The 22755-nt window shown below is 38.8% G+C and overlaps 1 protein-coding gene across 2 annotated transcripts; it reads right to left on the bottom strand.

Annotated features, from left to right (window-relative positions):
* Positions 1-10331: 10331 nt before the first annotated feature.
* Positions 10332-20911, bottom strand: kras (v-Ki-ras2 Kirsten rat sarcoma viral oncogene homolog). Of its 2 annotated transcripts, XM_079684724.1 has the most exons (6): positions 20621-20911; positions 18251-18368; positions 17181-17359; positions 16523-16682; positions 14922-15046; positions 10332-12744 (listed from the first exon to the last, which is right to left on the bottom strand). In XM_079684724.1, the coding sequence occupies exons 2-5, from the start codon at positions 18359-18361 to the stop codon at positions 14927-14929; spliced, it is 570 nt and encodes a 189-aa protein (XP_079540850.1). In that variant the 5' UTR covers positions 18362-18368; positions 20621-20911; the 3' UTR covers positions 10332-12744; positions 14922-14926. The 2 variants fall into 2 exon arrangements, with proteins under 2 accessions (XP_079540850.1, XP_079540851.1); XM_079684725.1 differs by lacking the exon at positions 14922-15046 and having other exon boundaries at positions 20621-20898.
* Positions 20912-22755: the final 1844 nt, after the last annotated feature.

Genomic DNA, 22755 nt, shown 5'->3' with positions numbered 1-22755 from the left:
ATCAGTGTTTTAAACCAGCTAACACGTGACTTCCTGTGTCTTATGTGGAGAAACGTGTGCATTGGTTTGCAGAAAGTGCCATGTTGATTTTCAAATTGTGTGAAAAGCTGAAAACGTGTTTAGAGTTTTGGAGATTTGAGCCGATGTGTTGCTCTTTGAGTGTCAGTTAAAATAATTGTGCTTTATGTAGAATTTTAGTGTGTTAGCAATCGAGAAAAACTGTAAAATTTCAACAACTCATTTGTATTTCTTCATTTACTGTATTTCTGTAAGCTCAAGCAATCTTTCTCTGCAGAAACCACTATGTACAGAGCATAGCCCATACAAGATGAACATGCTTTAGATTATGCTCAGCAGTTGGGTAGTCAAACCATCTAGTATTATGAATGAAGTGTGTTATATTTGGTGCAAAGGTTTGCATTTGGTAAGAGTTTATGTAGTTTTTTGAGTGCAGATCTTCATTTAGCAGGAGAAATTAGGTCTTTTGCACTTTGGGTGTGTGGTTTTGTTGAATTGTGTTTAGTGTTCTGAGAAACTGAGCAATTTAAAAAGAAATGTGTGTTAGCAATGGAGAAAAACTGTAATCAAGGCTCTAGGCTCAAAGTGATTAACCCTTATAGAATCATCCCTGTATTCTGCAGTTTGCCTTAGGTATGCATTGCGCTTAACATCTTTCCACTTTCGTTTCATGTTTTGTCATCTCACAATGTAACTGTTATGGTTCAAATTGGTTTGCAAAAAGGTTCATTTGTCGAGGCTTCAATTACACACAAAATCACCTGTTGTTCAAAGCTTGTAAAAAAGGAAAGTATATTACAGCTTTTCTCGATTGCTAACACACTAAAATTATACATAAAGCACAATTATTTTAACTGACACTCAAAGAGCAACACATCGGCTCAAATCTCCAAAACTCTAAACACGTTTTCAGCTTTTCACACAATTTGCAAATCAACATGGCACTTTTTGCAAACCACTGCACACGTTTCTCCACGTAAGACACAGGAATCTGATAGGAAGTCACGTGTTAGCTGGTTTAAAACACTGATATTCAAAATGCCTCACACATGGACCAATGATCAAGAAACACGTTCCACCTGACCAAACACCTGATAGTTGGCTCATCAATCAGGATGTTAAGACTATAAAAAGACCACAGGTGAGTACTTTCTTACAGCAACAATGGAAGCCAACATGGAAGCAAGAGCAAGAGGAAGAGGAAGAGCTGGGCTGAAAGTGATTGGAGGAGGAAGAGGTGGGTGGGAGTGAGAGGAGGAAGAATGAGAGGTAGAGGTAGAGCTGGAGGGAGAGGACGTTCAGAGGGTTCAGCCTAATCTAAGCCGATTTGCTGTTGCCTCTGTAATCCGGACACTTAGACTTGAAAACAGGTTAGTTACCAGTTTATAGCTCTGCATAATTCATGATATATCGGTGCTTATATCTGTTGTGTGAAACGTATTTACTTCATTACTTTAATTGAATTGTTGGCATGTTGCATACTATAACTGTACACAAAACCTGCACAATGTACTGTGGTAGACTTACTTTTATGCAGCACAGACACTGACCAACCACTATGTCTTTGTTGTTTATCTGAAGGACTGAGAAACAAAGATGTGCAGGTGGAAGGCCAAGGATGAGGCAAAGGAAGCAGCAGTTACAAACTTGGTTTTGGCAAACAATGCATCACACTTAGAGAGATCCAAAGCATAGTAACTATGTGCTGAGATGCATGTTGCACAATGTTATTTTTGAATAAAATGTGATTTTTTTTCAACATCTCATTTGTATTTCTTCATTTACTGTATTTCTGTATACTCAAGCAATCTTTCTCTGCAGAAACCTCTATGTACAGAGCATAGCCCATAAAAGATGAACGTGCTTTAGATTATGCTCAGCAGTTGGGTGGTCAAACCATCTAGTATTATGAATGAAGTGTGTTATATTTGGTGCAAAAGTTTGCATTTGGTAAGTGTTTATGTAGTTTTGAGTGCAGTTCTTCATTTAGCAGGAGAAATTAGGTGTTTTGCACTTTGGGTGTGTGGTTTTGTGAATTGTGTTTAGTGTTCTGAGAAACTGAACAATTAAAAAGAAATGTGTGTTAGCAATCGAGAAAAAATTTAAAGAGTACTTTGTGTAAAATACATTGTATGGCGTACTACACTTAGATTTGTATAAATTATTAATGGCATATATTACAGTTTTTCTCGATTGCTAACACACGTTTTTTTTTAAATTGCTCAGTTTCTCAGAACACTAAACACAATTCACAAAACCACACACCCAAAGTACAAAACACCTAATTTCTCCTGCTAAATTAAGAACTGCACTCAAAACTACATAAACTCTTACCAAATGCAAAACTTTGCACCAAATATAACACACTTCATTCATAATACTAGATTGTTTGACCACCCAGCTGCTGAGCATAATCTAAAGCACGTTCATCTTTTATGGGCTATGCTCTGTACATAGAGGTTTCTGCAGAGAAAGATTGATTGAGTTTACAGAAATACAGTAAATGAAGAAATACAAATTAGTTGTTGAAAAAAAATCACATTTTATTCAAAAATAACATTGTGCAACATGCATCTCAGCACATAGTTACTCTGCTTCGGGTCTCTCTAAGTGTGATGCATTGTTTGCCAAAACCCAGTTTGTAACTGCTGCTTCCTGTGCCTCATTCTTAGCCTTCCACCTGCACATCTTTGTTTCTCAGTCCTTCAGATAAACAACAAAGACATAGTGGTTGGTCAGTGTCTGTGTTGCTTAAAAGTAAGTCTACCACAGTCAATTGTGCAGGTTTTGTGTACAGTTATAGTATGCAACATGCCAACAATTGAATTACCGTAATGAAGTAAATACGTTTCACACAAAAGATATAAGCACTGATATATCATGAATTATGCAGAGCTATAAACTGGTAACTAACCTGTTTTCAAGTCTAAGTGTCCGGATTACAGAGGCAACAGTAAATCGGCTTAGATTAGGCTGAACCCTCTGAACGTCCTCTCCCTCCAGCTCTACCTCTACCTCTCATTCTTCCTCCTCTCACTCACACCCACCTCTTCCTCCTCCTCTCACTCTCAGCCCAGCTCTTCCTCTTCCTCCTCCTCTTGCTTCCATGTTGGCTTCCATTGTTGCTGTAAGAAAGTACTCACCTGTGGTCTTTTTATAGTCTTAACATCCTGATTGATGAGCCAACAATTATGCCATCAGGTGTTTGGTCAGGTGGAACGTGTTTCTTGATCATTGGTCCATGTGTGAGGCATTTTGAATATCAGTGTTATGAATGTGCTAACACGTGACTTTATGTCAGATTCCTGTGTCTTACGTGGAGAAACGTGTGCAGTGGTTTGCAAAAAGTGCCATGTTGATTTGCAAATTGTGTGAAAAGCTGAAAACGTGTTTAGAGTTTTGGAGATTTGAGCCGATGTTTTGCTCTTTGAGTGTCAATTAAAATAATTGTGCTTTATGTATAATTTTAATGTGTTAGCAATCGAGAAAAACTGTAAGGCTCAATATGACATACTATCACTTTCGTAGTTGTTATGACATACTACACAATGCTTTTTTAGTAAAATGTTCCTGATGTATTATAATATGACTTTTTTATTACACTCTATACCATGACTCTTATATTACATACAATACTGAGACATACTGGTTGAGTGGGCGACTTTTTCCAAGTGTTGTTCCATGTATCCATGTATCCATGTATCTATGTATCTATAAATAGTAAAGTTTGTCTTTTTTTAATAGGGAGAGCAATGGGAATGATTAGATGATTTCTCCCACAGCTTAGTGTATCCATCATGATATGGCCTCCTGACACATTGGTCAGCAGCAGCAGGTGGTATGATGTGGCTGAAGTGTAAGTGGCTTTCAGAATGCAGGATAGCCTGTCAGCCAGAGGCCCTTAGGGGAGCAGCTTCACACCATGTCTGGTTGCAGAATGGCCTTTACACACTATTTTTCTGTCTCATTCCTTGTGTGTGTGTGTGTGTGTGTGTGTGTGTGTGTGTGTGTGTGTGTGTGTGTGTGTGTGTGTGTGTGTGTGTGTGTGTGTGTGTGTGTGTGTGTGTGTGTGTGTGTGTGTGTGTGTGTGTGTGTGTGTGTGTGTGTGTGTGTGTGTGTGTGTGTGTGTGTGTGTGTGTGTGTGTGTGTGTGTGTGTGTGTGTGTGAACCTGTGTGTGTGTGTGTGTGTGTGTGTGTGTGTGTGTGTGTGTGTGTGTGTGTGTGTGTGTGTGTGTGTGTGTGTGTGTGTGTGTGTGTGTGTGTGTGTGTGTGTGTGTGTGTGTGTGTGTGTGTGTGTGTGTGAACCTGTGTGTGTGTGAACCTGTGTGTGTGTTAATATATAAAGCAAGGGAGGGTGTTAGTGCGTGGGTGTAAATCTCTGTCCGGCAGCACGTTGGGATGGGTGTTTGGGGACTGGTTGGAGAGCTGGCTCACAGGAGCTCAGATTGATGAAGTGATGGTGATGGATGGAGGTAATAAAGGCCTGGATGTCCTGTCTGCTGCCAGTGATGAGGCTGGTATGAATCACCCGTCTGGGGCTGCTGAACATGACGCTGCTCAATCCCCAGGCCCTCCACCCTGCCACCCCACTCCGTCCCTCCATCTCTTTATCTCTCCGCCTGTTGACTTACCATCATTATGAGGTGATTGCTGTCTGAATGGAACAAAGCAGAAACATTCACCAGCATGCCATTACTGTATCAATCTCTACCGATGCATACTATGAATTACATTATAAAGCCTGTTTATCCGTCTCAAAAAACAGTCTGCACAGTTCAAAGCGCTGCACACTGTTCATTAATTTTGTGTCGAAACATCACTTGTTGAATGATTGCGAGCCCTGCTAGAAAAAAAAATCTAATCAACTCAGCCACTCCTCATGAATAGGGCCATTTGAATAAAGAAGGGCATCTGGAATTGCAGTGTTTGTGTCAACATAACAAGTTAATGATCGCAGATGATAATTGGTAGTTGGATGCTGGGGCGCCGTGTTGTGGCCCGTGAGCTTCAGTGGCAAGGACCTCCTGTGATAAAAGAAGCAGCATGAGGGCTTTCAAAGTGGCACGATGCTGTAGGGAACACAATTCATCAAACACTACATGAATATTCATCCGGCTCTCCGTTTCCTCCAGGGCTGGTGGAAACACGTCTGTATTAAGTCTCTTGTATGTGCTGCGGTTTGAAGACACCTGAACCTTATGGCCTCTCATTACCGCACTACGCTCTCGCTGCCCCACCGTCAGCTGCCTGACAGCCAGAAAAGCCATGCTTCATTAAAATAAAGAGGAAATTCTTTCGCTCCATGCACTAACAAGGCAGAGGTCAGGCAGTCAGATGATTGTGAATTCACCCCTCTGCACACGTTTCTCAGAGCTGGTGATTGTGATTGTGCTCGCTCCATAAAGTGTGCACAGACCAAGCAGGCAGATGTATTTTTCCAGCATGTGTTGTGTGCTTTCTGCATGCAACCAGTCTGAGGCTTGTTGTTTGCAATTTAGGGAACATTTGCTGTGTCTCTTCCCAACCCGCGCTTCTCCCTGACAGGAGCCCAGACCTCCTGGATTGGTTTCTGGGGCATCTTTTCAGCGCTTTATCAGACCTGCAGGCTTCTCAGCGCTGTCCCCAGATTACAGTTTAGGGATGGGGCACTTGACTGACAGGCCTTGGCCTCGCCAGTCCCTGGAGGGAGAGGGAGAGGGATTTGTGAGGGCTGCACTGACTCGCACTCCTCTTACAATTTTCTCCAGGCTGGTTTCAGACTGTCAGGCTGAGAGAAAGCTCTCTCTGCATAATTCATTAGATCTCCTCTCTTTTTCACTCTTGGCTGCTATGTGGCAGGCACCGTATCCCCATTGTTTAAGAAGAAAGAGTAATAGAGCTTGTCACAATATGTTAACATAGTTTATTGTTCACAGCAACAGTTTGGAAACAACTTAACCTCATTCAAAACAGGCTATTCTGCATTTTCAGTGTAGTATAATTATGGAGGGGACCAGATTCAGGTGGCTTTTAGGACAAAACAACCACTAACACATGCAAGTTTTATGTATAATTGGCTAACAACTTAAACAAATATGTATTAATGATCAGCAGTTTGCCTGCTTAAAACTAAACAAAAACAGCCTTCAGCTATACAGGTTGCTGCTACACCAAGCATTGTTTTCTAGCCTATTATCCCAGCCCTACCTGCATATGACACATACACAGGCCTGTCCTTTAGAAGCTTGTATACTTTCTCTAGTCATGATCTAGCTGGCATTTATTTCTTGGAAATCTGCAAGGGAAAATATCTCATATTTGATGCTACATGACATTCCCTTTCACAGAATATGACAAAACAAGCGCATCCTCCAGCACACGATGCTGCTGCACGTTGAAGCCAGAAGACGTCCTCTGTCACTGTGGCAGAAAATAAGTGCTTGAAGGCAGAGACTTTGTATGAAACTGTGTAGATGCAGTTTGACCTCTAAAACACCAAGCGTGTGTTTGATACCAAAAACAAAGGATGACAAGTGTTTATTAATGGTGTTGTCTATTTGTTGAAATGGTTTCAAATGACACACTGGGAGTAACGTTCAAATGCAGTCAGCAGCGTTGTTTAGAGGCTACACTTAAAATATTAAATGTACAGGCAAATTAAGGATTATACATTTCTTAATTGTTTAGTAAACTTTAGTTGATTGGATTGCATTGTGTAATAAACTGTTTGTTTTGTGTTCAGTATCAGCCTACTCATTACAAACAAGCACATAGCTAAACTACCCCACAGATGTCCCTGCTGTGAATTGTCCTCAGAGTTAAAGCTAAAAGAAATCATATGAGGAAAACAAAGAGGAGGGAGTAGCTTTCTGGCTTAAGTTGAAGCAGTAATGATACATATTTGTACAGACCCTAATAGTATTTTAATGGACAATACCAGAATTACTGGATGTTTTGAAAACGTTATATTGTCTGTTTCACAACATTTTAGGACAGTTTATAACATTTTGATCATCTTCTGTATCTGCTGCAGGTATGTAACTATGTGTATGTTGAAAACAAACACTTTCATAATATAAAGTAAGTAACTCACAGTAAAGATGAATTTCAACGAACTTGGATCTTGCTTTGATTGACAGAAGGGTCATCATTTGACCTTTGAGTATTTTCTATTCGCTCTATGATAATAAAAAAATAAAAAAATAATGCAATGTAATATAATAATAATACAGAAATACAATTTGTCTGTTGACATGCAGGAAATAGAGGGGAAACAAAGTTGCACATTAATATGAAAACTAGAGAATGCAATTCCTGAAGAAATAGCTGGGAATGCTTTATGCTGAAAAGCTGATGCTAAACTGCTATGCTGAAATGTAACGTGTAAGAAGAAAGTAAAGAATCTAGATTGAAATGATACATGAACACTGGGGGCTTGAATGTGTGATGAGAGAAGAAAATAAAGTAAAAAGGCTTGGAAAGCAGAATATTTGAACTGCAAACTTTTGAACTAACTTGATGGCAAATGATCTGTCGCCATGGCAATGGCATTTGATGACACCCCATAATACGCTTAAAGGCGTTGATGGCTGCATCGTTACCAAACCTGTGAAGTTTCGGGCCATTTCAAGCATGTTGTGAGAAAACCGTGTTTCATAGTGAGCATTGTGTTGCCAAGCCAACGGCATTTGAAGAAATCTTAAAACTGTCATGTCTCCACGGCTGGACTGTTAGCGCACATGTGAAGTTTGAGCACTTTTTTACCATTTTCATAGGAGATATAGCAATATCGTGTTTTAAGGCGATTTGCCATGGCAACAGCTTTTGAGGAAAACTCACCAATGGCACATACTGTAGACATGTTGAAGGCTGGACCATTCTCCATTATCTGAAGTCTGTTGCTCTGAGCATGTCAGTTGGAGTTATGACATCCTTGTGTTCCAGGTGTTTATATTTGAGCTAACGACGTGTCCAGAGATCAAAGGTTTCCATGGTGATGGAGTAATCTGTGAGAGTAGAGCATTTTCATTGTTCTGAATGAGAGATAAACCTCTTACATGTGAAGGTTTTGTTGAAGAACCGTAACAGATATCGGTGAAATTTCAACGCGTGAAGCATGTCAAGGAACTTGAACATCTGAAGTGTGCTTTTTGTGTACTTTCGGGTTAATAATGTGACCATTTTGGCAGATTAACTAAAGGTGTGCGGCTAATGCTGTGAGCAAAGATCAACTTACATTTACAATTGGCTTTAATGGAGACATGTTGAACGTTATTGTCACTTCATGCCCTCAAGAGGCATTTTGTTTAATTATCTTTGCTTAATTTTTTTTCATTTTTCAAGCTACGAGATGTTTTCCTACGTTTGTCATGACAAATGATGTCTCAGGAGTGTAGGGTTTGGGAATTATGGCAGGTTTAAAATGTCAAGCTGTCCTCCACTCTAGCTTTGAGATCACAAACCTTAACGAGCTGAAGGCCTCTTTACCAAGGTCTGAACAACGTTTAATATTTCTAAAAGTATGAACCAGATTTAAAAGTTGTTTAACACGAATAATGTCAGAAAGATGTGTAACATTTTAAAGTTGGAATGAGGTTTCTGAGTGAAAGTATGAAGGAACAGTTAGCAGTTGAAGTCGCATGAAGATTGTTCAAGTCTGAAGACTTTTTCCATTGACTTCCATGTTAAAAATGTGATGAATTATGGGATGTATTATTAAAGTTATGAATACGAAAAGTAATAGCCATCGATATGTGCAAAATAACCCGGCGGAATAATAAAGAATTCGCATAACAAGTCAGCATTCCAACTAAATTAAAGACCTTCAACAAATGTGATATTTGTGTATGAAGTTTTATTCCAAAGGGAAAATCCCTAACCCTGCGTTTGAAATAAGATACTGAATGTTTTTAATTACCTTCTAAAATCCTTGTCATTAATGTACCAAATACTGTCTTGTATAAATCTTATTTGGTTAAGAGGGTTGTCAACCTCACTCCATTCCAAATCCGAAAATTCCCCTTACTTTGTAAAGTCATGCTGAGATCAATTGAGGTGAAGAGTTGATTGAGATTGCAGAAAATATCTATAGTAACCTTAAAGTAATCACACCATAATCCTATATGCTCTTGTAATTATAGACCCTTGCATTACAAGATGGAGCCATTTCAGGGCTGTGTTCAAAACAGCAGTGTCATGAAGCCGAGTCCCATTATCTCTGATTACTGCATCCGTCTGTTTTATTTGATGTGTATATTACAGTTGTTATTTAATGGCTTTGTAGCTGAAATGGCAGTTTACCTGTGTCATGTAGGCATAATAACATTAAACATTTCCTCACGTTGAACCTGCAAACAAACTTTCAAAGGATGACGAGGTAAGGTGCTTGGACATAACAGAAATCAATGATGCATATAATTAAAGTTGCTCAATTTCTGTGGGGAGCTTCACAACACAAATATTCCCATAATACCAGGGTTATCTTTGTACCGGCTAATTGGCTTTTTTTTTTTAAGTTCTATTGTCTATATTGTTCTATAACTTAAGAGACAGAGTTTTCAAATGTTTATTTGAATCTGTTCAGCTGAAGCATGCCAAAGGACTGCTTCTTTAATGAGTCGCCTTTAAACTCATCTTTATTTTAATGATACAACATGTATGACATATTGGCTGGTGAGCCTTATTACCTGGGAAATGTTAGCTTTAACAAAATATCTAGTAATTAAAGTTTTGATTATCTTGGTAATGAAGTTATCTTTTTTGTAATAAACACATTATTTGTTTAGCATGTCCATCAGTCACTTATATAAATTCTACTGTTTTGAAAAAAAAACTGATGTTTTTGCCTTGAATCCTCAAGTATAATCAACTTGACAATGCATGCTAGATTTCTTCTCACCAAAAGTGAGTCCATGTGCATTTGAAACAATGGGAGTATTTCTTCCCAGAAACCAGTCTACTTATTTTCTCTCTAAAATGAGCATATTTAGTTATTTATTTTGAAAAAACATACTGGACTTGTAAAAGCTAAATCCAGGCTGAGTCTGTGGTCAGGGTGTAGAATAGCCCCTTCATAGATGTTGAAGTCTTTTAGAGTAAAAACTGCCTAAATGAGTGAACAGTGCCACCTACTGGGCAAAGCTGATAAGATGTTCAGACATAAAGCAGAGACAAATGTAACATAACGCATTCAAAATGTTATAATACTGAACATTACTATAAATATTTATATATTTTTTATCATGGTCGTAAGGAGAAGATTGGAACAAACACATGTGCAGGGCTTGTTGAACTCTAAATTTAGAATCAATTGTAGAAAGAAAGACTACGTTAGGTTCCTCTTTACTTTGTTCTTTATTACACATTAAATAGGAGTGGTGAGATTCATGGCAAAAAATAGACTCATTTGAGATCAGATCACCACTCTACACTGCCAACAACAGGTGTGTTGTTAAGTGGTCATTCATTCACTTCCCTAGACCTGGATCCAGTCACACTAATCACATACACAGAGTGGAGGCAAACTCCATTAAAGCAACATTCATTTAGACACACCAATGAAATGAAGCACAATTTACAAAATATGCACCTTTCAGTATCACAACTATACAAAGGTTGTTAAAATATGATCCAGGTAAAAATGATACATTTCAGAAATCAGCTGTTGGCACGCAATAAAGGAAGAGGAACATTTCAGTAAAACTACTTTTGAAACATTGTTAAGAGGGTTCCATGATTAAAATTGTATTAACAGTTATTATCTACTTCATGGGGAAAAAGGGAGGTAATAATAAACTGGGTCAAAATTCATTAATCCTGAAAGCAAAATGTATCATGTCTGGATTTCCTGTGTCAACAACAGTGCGCCTTTCTTGAGCACACACAGGACAAAGTAAATGTTGTCTCGACTCTCTCTACCATCTAAATGTAGCACCTAATGGAAACATAGAAGGCAAATAGAAAATCTTCCGGGGAACAGCTTGTTAATATGGTGGAAATATGGGTTGACCTGGGAAAGAAACAAGGACTTGGTTGTTGTTACAATTCTCTAAAAACCAATTGTATGGCAATTATAGCCTCATTTACAAACATCAGTTCCAGTTACACCACCACATTACACAAGCTTTGTGAGAGAAAATGACAAATTACTTTGCTGGACAATCATTTCTGTTGAAAGGCAGCCATCCAAACAATTTAAACACTTTATGAAATTAATCTAAAAACTCTTTCAGAAGCTCTGCGAAAACGAAGAATCTGAAAATCCATTTAGACAATGTTTAATAACCTTTGTGACTCCACACCAAGAGAAACTTTCCTGAAAGCTGCTTTAAGATCTGCTTTCTAGCCATTCACATGCAAACAAGTCAACAGCTCGGAAAATATGCAAGGCATGAGACCTCTATGGCCAGCTAATGGAGAATCAGACATTCTCAAATTGAAATCCTAAAAAACATAATCTTATGCGCTGATAAAGGTTCCTTGTGCTGTGTATATATGACACCTTGATCAGGAGGATGTTTAGAAGAGGACTTTTTAAATCACTCTCGAGTAACAAAGAGAAAACAATTAATGTCAAGATAAATTATAAAAGAAAAACATCCTGCTGTCAAGCCTTAGAGTAAAGAAAAGCAGGAAATGTGTGACCAGTGAGGCATGAATCCCTGCTAAATAAAAATACTCAAAACATGGCTGCTAGTCCCGTTTCCTTATCCCAAAACAGGAGGAAATGGATCTCTAAATGTGTCATTAATCACGCCAAATGGCTGATTTCTTTCTCACAAAAGGCAAGTAAATGAGGACTTTATATAAACTTGCAAAACAAGACTGTATGATGTCAAGTTGAGTTCCTCATTGGTGGATCTGATTAAACGTATAAACCAGAGGCAGTTTGCAACACCCATGTCATTTGAGACACAATGCATGCAAAAAGAAAAAAAAGAAAAACATCAATGTAGGCAAGAAATCAATCCCACACAGTACAAAGCATCAACAAAATGCAAATTAATTAATAGCTAATTAGGGTGTTAAACATTCGGAGAAGAGTAGGAGTTTGCATGCATACTTATATCAGTGACCAAGTAATTCCTAGAGGTAATACAAAGTGGGAAAGTACACAGTGGCTGGGACATTTGGATCTCATCTGGCTGAATGTTGGTCCTTTCTTCAAATCTGGTATTTTTTGAACGGGAAACGGGATGAACGTTAATTCTTTGGCATCCCAAACTTAAAAAGGGCATTACAGAACGTTTGCAGGCCATGAACTTTTAAGCAAAGGGTGGGGAAATAACATTGAGTTTGTAATAAGTAATTTGTCAACCATTCGTTGTGATGCAATTAGCTCACAGCTTTGCATGTATATAAAAAAAAAAAACCCAAATCAACATCGTCCTATAAAATCAAACAGGCTGTCGGACCAACACGTGGGCAACTGGCACTAAACTGAAAATAAAGCTTATTGGTGTCCATGTAGCAAATAATAGAAAGGCAGGAAAAAAGGGTCAGGTTTAGTATTCAGTATGGTGGGTATTGAGAAAGAGGCTAATAATTTAGTGTAATGTACAAAATGTTTTACTTAAACTGTTCAACATAGTTTTTTTTTTTTTTTAGTCTGTCTTGAAAAGGGGCAATTATTCACATAAGTGTACACTTTGTCTTGGACTTCTTTTTCTTCTTTTTGCCCTCCTTGCTCATCTTCTCCTTATGCTTCCGGATTTCTCGCACTAATGTATAAAAGGCATCATCAACGCCCTGGGAAAAAAAACAAAAAACAATTAGAGTGACAGGTTATTACGACAACATAAACAAGGATGAAAAGAAAAACAAATATTAGAAAAACATTTAAAATGATTGACAATGTTTTTTGATTCAGAAGTGGTATTTTAAAGGCAGCCAAATTTAAAGGGTAATTCCACTTTATTGAAGAATTAGAACACAACAAAAAATACCAATCCACACTTGCTATTAATATCAAACTGATGTGTAGCCTTTAATTGATGCACAGTAAGTTGTTTTCATACCATTTGTACATCTATGGCAGTTTAATTGTATTATTTGGGCTTTTCTTTCCAATTCCAAACAAGAAAAATATACTTAAATTGTCAAAAGGATCATCTTGGATAACATCAATTCCATCTTTACATCAGCTTGAACTCCATTTATATCAAGTGTAGATCAGTGTGACAAAGTGCAGGTACATTTCCCAAATCATTTCAGCCTTTGTGCGACACAGAAGAACAGCGTACAGATAAACAAATGAAGTGTCATGTATTCCAGAATCAACACCAGCAGTGTTCCCCCTGACAACAACACTGACAGAAGCTGCGGTTACATGAGCCAATTTCTTTCTCACTGAATGCGATTAATCTAATTTACCACTCCTACAGTGCGTTTAAATATGTGCTCAAATAAATGACCGAACAAGTTGTCCTTTTTATATTTGCAATAGGTTGTGTACAGTCTGTCAAGCATTAAAGCACACACTTAAGAAAATGAGCCTTCATCCAGCGCTAGGTTACCGTTCTAAGCTTGTACTGAAAATATAATTTTCACAAAGATATTCTACTGGCAGCTTCATTTAACAGCCTTCTGTTTATCTCACTAAAACTAATACATATAAACTATTCTAATATTGTTCCCCTGGGAGGGAAGCGACTCATGGGGAAAAAGGGAGAAAACTCATAAGCGCCAAATAAAGAGAGGCAGGACTTCCTCAGGTAGTCAATTGATTCTGCACGAGGTGCCAAAATGAGGATTTTATATTCTGGCGGAGCTCTTATTCTGATTATTAGTGAATGAAAAGGCTCCATGTAAATGCAGCTAGCGTCTGTTGGTGCCACACTGAGGTAAGGCTGTGAGTACCAGAACAGTTTGTATAGTGAATACATGTGATGATGACTCTGCAAGGAGCTGCAGAGTTAGGAGCCTGAGGTCAATTAAAGGTTGTGACAAGACGGCAGGAAAGGAAAGAAAGAAGACTTTTTGTGGCCGCAAGAAAAACTTTCACCCACAAACACACAGGTTTTTTCACATCGTATCGGACAGTTCCTTGGACCACATCCTCATAGGAAACATTTCAGCAACTGATATGGTCCAGGATTCATCTCCTTTAATCACACATTGGCTCACCAGCTCTATAAACACTGTTTTTGTTGATTTCAGCAGAATGGGATGCTTTCACACTGGTTGTTTGGTTCAAACTCTAAACTAGTTTGCCAGGATATGTCTTAATATGAACGCTTTTTTACAAGAGGAGTGCAGACAAAGTCAACCTCGGGGGGGGGGGGGGGGAACGCAATCCTTTTCCCACAGGAAACAGTGGCCTTTTGACCAACAAAAGAGGAGATATGAAATAAATCACTGGTGTATGAGCAGAGAAATCAACAACTTAAGGAGATGTTAGTGCTTTGCTCCTGAAGAATAAGACAAGTATGTGATTTGTCGTTTCTTTTCTTTTTTTTTTTTAAATAGGCTGTATTGCTTTAAATGTAGCTGACACTGCCCACTTCTCAATTGTTCCTTGTGGAAAACAGGTGTAGTTCCTGATGAAAAACATTTGTTAGGATACGTACACCGAGAGCAAAACCAAAGTAGAAAGTGTGAAAGCAGACGAGCATGGTTAGCATAAAAGGGGAGGGGGGGCATCAAACTCGCTCAGACCCAAGTCAACAAACCCAGTGTGAATATATATTTTGATCAGCCATGATACACATACACATTGAAGAGGGGGAATCATCCCGTGTTTCAGCCTGCTGTCACAGCTCCACCACAGCCCCAGTAGAAACCAGCAGGTTAGCTTTGAGCACCAGCTCTCACTGTGTGTCCGCTCACATTGCCTTCTCCAAAATCCCCACCAACACACACACACACACACACACACACACACACATCCACACAGAGCTCGTGGGCGCGCGGCTGCATACACTTACCCCTTTCACATCACAACACACTTTTTAAGCTTGACACAGCGCGGAGTCTTTTCTTCCTTGCTGAGCTTATTGAGCCGGTACAGCCTGATCTCCCGTACCAGATTGTAAAAGGCATCTTCCACTCTCTGCAGTATGAGACACAACTTCCCTCAATGTTGAGGAATACAGGGGGACATACTGTATGGTGCATGTGTTACAGATACAAAGAAGCAAAGCAGATTTTGTTTTAGGTGGGTCTACCTGCAATGTCTGGCCTGCCTAAACATTGTAAATGTCCCCTCTGTGGGACGAATAAAGGTGTTCTGATAACCTGATACTCCACCCTAACTTGTGAATTAACAACACTCACCTCCTCCTATATGCTTGGAAAATGTTATGCGTCCTTCCTCTCAATTAAGTGCGAGTACGTGGATAGAACTCCTATGGTTATTAGTTTGTGAAATGGCTTCAATGAAGGTGTTGCCTTCATTAAAGCTGGACTCCATTCCATCTGAAATAAAAGGCTAACTTAAAATAAAGAAAATGTGTATGTCTTCAGTGGGTGAGTGACACACTTCAACAGTTAGGGTGGAGTATCACGTTATCAGTGTTGCCTCATATAAAAAGGAGAAGCGCATGCACGAAGAGCATATTTTGATTGTGTAGTATGCTGTAGGTGGGAGATTTCCCAGAGGAGCAAGAGGAAATCAGTGCAATTTGGCAAACACTGCTTTGAATGCAAGAGACAGTTGCTGTGCCGCAAGCAGCAGCGCCATGTGGACAGTGAATTATTGATACACTCAGGTAGGAATAGATGAACAGAGCTGTGGGAAATGAATCATTGTGTCATTAATTTCCCCCGCACCAGAAGGAGCCGTGAATTACCCCGGGTCAGAGAAACCAGGAAAGTTTGTGTTTACAGATCACTGTCAGCCACCTGAGGCCATGCTCACAACACACACCATTTGATGTACCTCCGCCACAGCAAACCTTCCAACACCCAGTGACAGTAACCAGTAAGCAGTAAGCAGAATCATTAGACCCCCCCCCTGAGTAATTACTGACAGTTTGTCCTTTCATGCAGACTCCTTGACACACGTTTACTGATTGCTGATTATTTATAATGCAGGATCCTCTGCAGATGGCCCTAATTATGATATCATTTCATATTTCCGTGACAAAGTAGCATGCAACGATTACATTATCACCCATAAATAAAAAATTCAATCAACCAAAGAGGATTTAACGATGCGCAGCGCAATGCCCGAGACATTTCCAAGCAATGTTATAAAAGGGACCATTAGATGTGACACAAATCAACAGCACCACATGACTCAACACTTAAACTTTTCTCACGATGCAAGTGCCAAGATTATCAAGCCTGTGCAAGGACACTTGTCAAAATTACTATGAGCTTAATCTCTCTGGAACAAGAACATTTGAAGTGAACTGTATAGGACTGATATGTCCATCAAGCCAATTCTCCTGAGGCCACATTTAACTTATCACTATTGAACTTCGTCTCCAGATGTGCAGAGGAATACTCCAGCTGTTAAGTGGCGGACTGAAAAGTTAAAGTGTTTGAGTCGCGAGGGCGTGGCTGTCTTTAGCGGGACGCTCACCTGTCTGGTTTTGGCTGATGTCTCAATAAAGGGAATGCCGTAGCTGCGTGCTAAGTCCTGAGCCTGCTTGGTGTCCACTGTCCGGGACGGGAGGTCACACTTGTTCCCCACCAACACCATGGGGACGTCCTCGGAGTCCTTCACCCGCTTAATCTGTTCTCTGGACATTGATACACAGAGGAAATGTCAATTCTCATCTAAAAAAGGTGATAATCCAATGGCTTTGTATCTGTTCAGAGTAACTAGAAAAGGACATAATCGTGGAACGAATATGTTATATTATTGACTTTTGCGTAATGCTGCAACATATAGGACATTTATATGCAATTTATCTACAAAGTATATCATATTATAAAGTGTACAAATCTAAAGTTATGGTAAAAAAATATCAATAAAGAAAATTGTCCCCAAAAAGACAATTGTGCAAAAATCTCTTCATTAGTTCGATTTTCCCCACAAACTGCGCTTGTCAAAACGTCACATTGCATTTAAAGGGTTATCAGCCATGAGTAACATGGTGCAAAGAGGTGATGTTGCACGGTAAGGGTTACCAATCAAACATTTACATTAAAAATCTTCAAAAATATCGAGAAAAAGGGAATGACATGCACCTGGTTGAACTTAACCCCGGCACATTGCCTTCAGTCTCTCAGCTCACCTATAGTGGTGAATGTCCTCAAAAGACTTGGTGTTGTTGATGGCAAATACACAGAGGAAGCCCTCCCCTGTCCTCATGTACTGATCCCTCATGGCGCTGTACTCCTCCTGACCTGCAGTGTCCAGGATGTCCAGCAGACACGTCTCTCCGTCAATCACCACCTGCTTTCTGTAGGAATCCTGCAGGAGGAAGAGGAGGCCAGAGAGCAATAAGAATTATGGGATAAACCGAATGGTGTCTAAATATTGGCTTAATCAATATATGATAAAAAAAAAAAAAAATGTGCATGTCATCATTTAGAGATTATTTATTTTCTTCATACTTAAAGCTATGATAAGTGTGTTTAAGGATATATTGTGTAATAGAAGTGGAGCATGGTTTTTCAAGTTGCAACATACTTTCTTATACATTTAAATAATGGCTCAATGATAAGAATAATAACATCATGATAAAGAAATGCAGATATTGAAACTTAATGTTCAGCAAATTGAAAAAATATTTATAAAATATGTACTTTAATGACTTTTTTTAGGATAAACTTAATATGTGTTATCGTTTTATCATGAAAGGATTGTATGAAATGATTTTACAATTCACACTATTGTTCAACATTAATAAAAGTCTTGGTTTTCATAGTGACAAAGCACTCCAGCTTTTCATCGCACTGATGGCCACACGGAAATCTGATCCATTACAAATAATTACTGTCTGATCCAGTGAGCAGATTTAGTTTCAGATGTTATCTTTTATTCAAATAATCTATGGAGGAGATCTAACCTGCAACAGCACATCAAAACCTGAAGGAAGTCATGATGAGACGGTTTACTTAGCGTAGTTGGGCCCCCAGAGAAAAGGCAGGCAGACACACATGGAAAGTTATTAAAAACCAGTTTGGTGTCTTTTTAAGACTTAGACCAGAAGAACCTGCTGCAGGTCTTTTTTCTTTCTTAAACGTGTCTCCTTTTGCAGCCCCTATACTCAAATAGACACGAAAACATGGACCATCATGAACTGGACTGCAAACACGTTCACACTTGACTTTATGTACATGAACACAATGGTTTATTTACCTCAATGGTGGGGTCATATTCATCGACAAAGTGATTCTGGATGAGCTGAATGGTAAGTGCGCTCTTGCCAACACCACCAGCTCCCACCACTACCAGCTTATATTCTGTCATGATTCACCTGCAGGAACAAAAAGAAAAGCACATTAGATTCATATTTCCACAGTCATCTGGCACAGCATCAATTCATCTGGTGCACCGTGTTAGTAAAATACATTTCTCTCTGTGAATTTCTCAGTCTGCACTTAAGACGTTATATTCTTCTGCTGACTAATAAAGGATGTCTGATTCTGTGGATGGTTAAACTCTTTAGAGTACTGAATTGCCGCTTAAAACTTTTTTGTAAATTAGCTTCATTTCTGTCCGACAAGCTGTCAGTTTGCCTGGAAACTTGCATCTTTAGGATTGGCCGACTGATGTATCAACATCACTTCCCATGAGTAACTTATACTGCTAAAAAAAAAACTCAACGATTCTTTAAAAACAACTGCTGATTCACTGGAAAACTAGTTTCAATGCCATCATCTATATATTGCCTCATATATAAAATGCAGATTTTAGTAGTCAACAAGAGGCCTGAGGAATAAACTACAATGTGATACAAATGTGAAAATTAAGATATTTAAAAACAAAGACTGCAACTCAATTCAGGAAGAGTTTTCATATTAAATCATCATCAACCCTGAAAAGTATGTTAAATGTTGACAAACCACTACTTCAACATTCATTTAGCAAAGTTTAACGAGATTCTTAGGCACACAAATTAAGCTTTATATCCCCAATACTGAAATAAATTAAGATAGTGAGAACAGCCTCCCTGTACATGTAATAATTGTCTGATACCTGCAACACATCAGTGGAATTGTATGAGTAGCAGCAGCACAACAGAAACGAACCCCAGGCAAAAATCTATGACATTACATTAAGGCTCCAAAATTGACATGCCACTGGGAGGCTGACTGCGGTCTGACTGCTTTGTTGAGCAGCAGCCATCAATAGTGGTGGCTGGCCTTTTCAGAAGTTACAGTACATACTGCTCACAGCCTGTAGTCAGGGAGGAGTTCAGCTGAATATCATTGCCTTTTCTAGACAAACAAAAAGGAGAATGTTGTTTGATAGGTATTTGCAGCGACAAAGGTATACTTTACTGCATTTTACATATTATACCAAACACAGCCTATAGTTTACAAATATTACAAAGAGGCTGTTCTGTCCATTATAAACAGTCTTATCTTTACCTAAAGAGATAAGACTACTGACAATTTCACAGACCATTGTAGCAACAATTGTCTGACACATGCTTTCCATGCCTGTAAAAGTACTATGACGATTCATCTTATTAGGCACTGAAAGTGGCTTTAAATGGCTAACTAAAGCATGTGTATTTTTAGCAACAAACAAGGATGTATGGGAGGAATACGGCTTATTTATGGTCCAGTTATAAAGTAACCTTTCACAATCATTTGGGTTGTAGGAGAGTTAAAACATTAACCTTGAATAGGTTTCCGTGTGTTACCGCAAATTTGACAAAGTTATGATGCTGTGGGATTTAAATGGAAAAATATTTCTGACTCATTCTCGTGTTTACAGCATCTGGATGGCATCAACCTTTTTATTTACAACACCACTGACAACAACACTATGACCAATGAATAACTCGATTTTTCAGACAATACTCCACCAGAATAATTACCAAAAAGTGAGGACGTAGGGAGAAATTATCCACTGATAAGCAGCCATTTAAATGAATAGTAGGCTATTCGTAGCAGTTTGTTACCAATGTGAATTAGCTGAGCTTTAAACAGGCCTTTCAACGAAAGCCCCAGCCCTGGGTTCAAGCAGGCAAAAACACACACAGCAGGCTTATAAGTCACAGGAATTTGATTTAAATCCACTGCTCTGTACCCGCAGGGGTTGCCAGATTGGTTGTGTGAAAACCTCTGAACAGTGTTTAAATAACCAGGCTGCTGTGCTGATAGCTAGCTTAGCATTGGGGCTCGCCCACAGCCTCTAAATAAAGCTAACTAGTCCCTTTCAGCTAAACTAATATAATTTACAAACTGTAATTATTTAATGCTATATTGTCTGCACCATATGCCCGAACAAAGTAATTATTATTCATTCAAAGGGGAAGGGTGCATATTCTGAAGCCGCCATTGACAGGCTAGCCCAAAGGTCTGCATTGCAGGGCCAGGCGTTAGGTTAACAATTGGGCGTAGTTTGCACTGACAACGACATTTTCCCCCCCCATTATAATGCTATTGATCAGTGGTTATATGTGTGGAAAACTCACTTATCTTATACTTTAGTGGTTACAATGTTGCAAAAAACCGCAAGTGACACACATTTATAAAATGTATCCATTTGATTTACCTTTTAGCGAGTGGAGTTCCGCGTCCGAAGTAGCGACCAAATAAATCAAGCTGATAATCCTCTCGTTTCACACGATCTCTGCATTTCCTATTTCACACCGAAACGCCCGCATTTAAGTCGGTCTACCTCGTATCAAAAGCAAGTGGGAACATGCAAAAACGTGGGCAAATTAATCGATTGAACTTTCCATCTGTTCCAGCGTCCGGCCTAGCTACTCAGGTTGGCCTCCTTAAAGCGAATATGGGCGGATACCGGGGCGCACTTTACCCAGAAAGCATAGCTGGGGATTTCAACCGGTTTGGGGCATATCGCTGCTCTGTGTCGCAATGTGGCCAACAATACGCTCTCTTTTGTCCTTTGTCAACATACTATTGGTGTTTTTATTATAATAAACTATATGTTAGCTATAAAAAAAACAGTGATCCTTCAAACGTAGCCTCATACACACGTTATTAGGATCATTTGAAATGTTAAGATCGTTTTTTTTATTACATATCATTGGAAGTACTTCATCCCATTAATAATGTAATGATCAAACATAATATTGTAACTCTGTGGGTCACATGGTGTCAGTTTCCTTTCAGTATCGTGATCCCTTACTGCTGCCTGCTGCAGAGTCAACAAAGCCTAGGGGGCGACTCCACTATATATAGGGTCTAAATATAACCGAATAGTGCTGGAGGGACGTCATTCCCAGGCAAGGGAAATGATTTGGCAATCCCATGTCAGTTTTCCAAAGTGTTCGCTGGGCTGCCTCCTGCGCACTCTTTACGCATAAACACATGCACCATTCGTTAAAAAACAAAACAAAACGAAAATTCACACTGATTACGAACGATGAGACCAAAGTATGGACTAATGCACATTTACTTACTTGGTTGATTAAGTTATTTAATGACGAAAATTCATGCGAGGGAATTGCTCTTTTAAAGGAAGCCGTAAGCTTACAATTAATATAATATTATGATGTATTCATTCAAATGAATAGCCTGCTGCAATTATACAAAAATATGTACGGCATAAAAGGCCATTACAAAATATAAAAGAAACACTGTTCGACTTGTGGTTTTTTTTGTTTTACTTCACACAGCAGACACACTAGAGGTCACTATTGAATTCTTGTCTAGCAGTTCTCCAAGCTGCAAGCCTCTGCCGAGAATATGTTGTTTGGAATAAGTAAAGGCCCTTTTTAAATCAAAGTGCCAACTGTTTTTATTCTCAAAACAGTATTGGTTATGTATTTCATGTTATCTAAAGGGAAAAACTGGTTATTCACATAAGAAAGTTAAAATAAAATGTGCATCTTGTGCAAAACGATTACATCAGAAGAAATCTGTGTCTGCTGCTTATGTGCCTGTGTCCTTAAAAATGACCGACATAGTGCCCTCTGATAGTGAGTGGTTCATTAATTAGGACCAATGTCAACATTTGTGTCCATCTATTATATTGTATCTATTGTAATACTGCTTAGGCTACAATTGGGTGCTTCGGACTGGGACTCCAATACAAGCTATACAAATTTGTATTTTTTTAAAGTACAGAAATCACAACAAGGATTTCATAAGGAGCACATTGGTTATCAAATCTATCTGTACTAAAGCTGCAGGTCCGCTGCAACTCTTACTACTTTTAAATCCAGGCTGAAGACTTATCTTTTTGTCGCTGCTTTTAATTGAAACCGAGCTGTTCTGTTCATCAGTAAAGTGGAACTTCTGTGTGAACTATTCATATCTTAAACTGCACTGTAACTTTTTATTCATGTACTTTTTTATTCATGTACTTTTTATTCATGTATTTTTTCTTTTAATGTTTCTTTTATTATGTTTTACTGTTTTTAAGGCCTTTGTCTGAATGTCTTTCATTTTTGTAAAGCACCTTGAATTGCCTTGTGTTGAAAGGTGCTATATAAATAAACTTGCCTTGCCTTGCCTTGTACCTCTGTGGTCTGCATGGAGCCCCGTTTTTGTAAGATGAGGGTCAATGAGCACATAGTATGTGCAGAGTATAGTGATACGACCATATTTGAGACTGGAATTGCGTGTTAATTATCCAATTTTGTAATATGTTACCAGCTTCTTTTATTCACATTTCAAATAAATGTTTTATCCAGGATTCAAACATATAATAGGATGTGA

The sequence above is a fragment of the Notothenia rossii genome, assembly GCF_949606895.1.
Source record: "Notothenia rossii genome assembly, chromosome: 5".
Lineage (NCBI taxonomy): Eukaryota > Metazoa > Chordata > Actinopteri > Perciformes > Nototheniidae > Notothenia > Notothenia rossii.
Note: the sequence above shows the minus strand (reverse complement) of the source record. Positions and strands in the feature narration are given on the sequence as shown.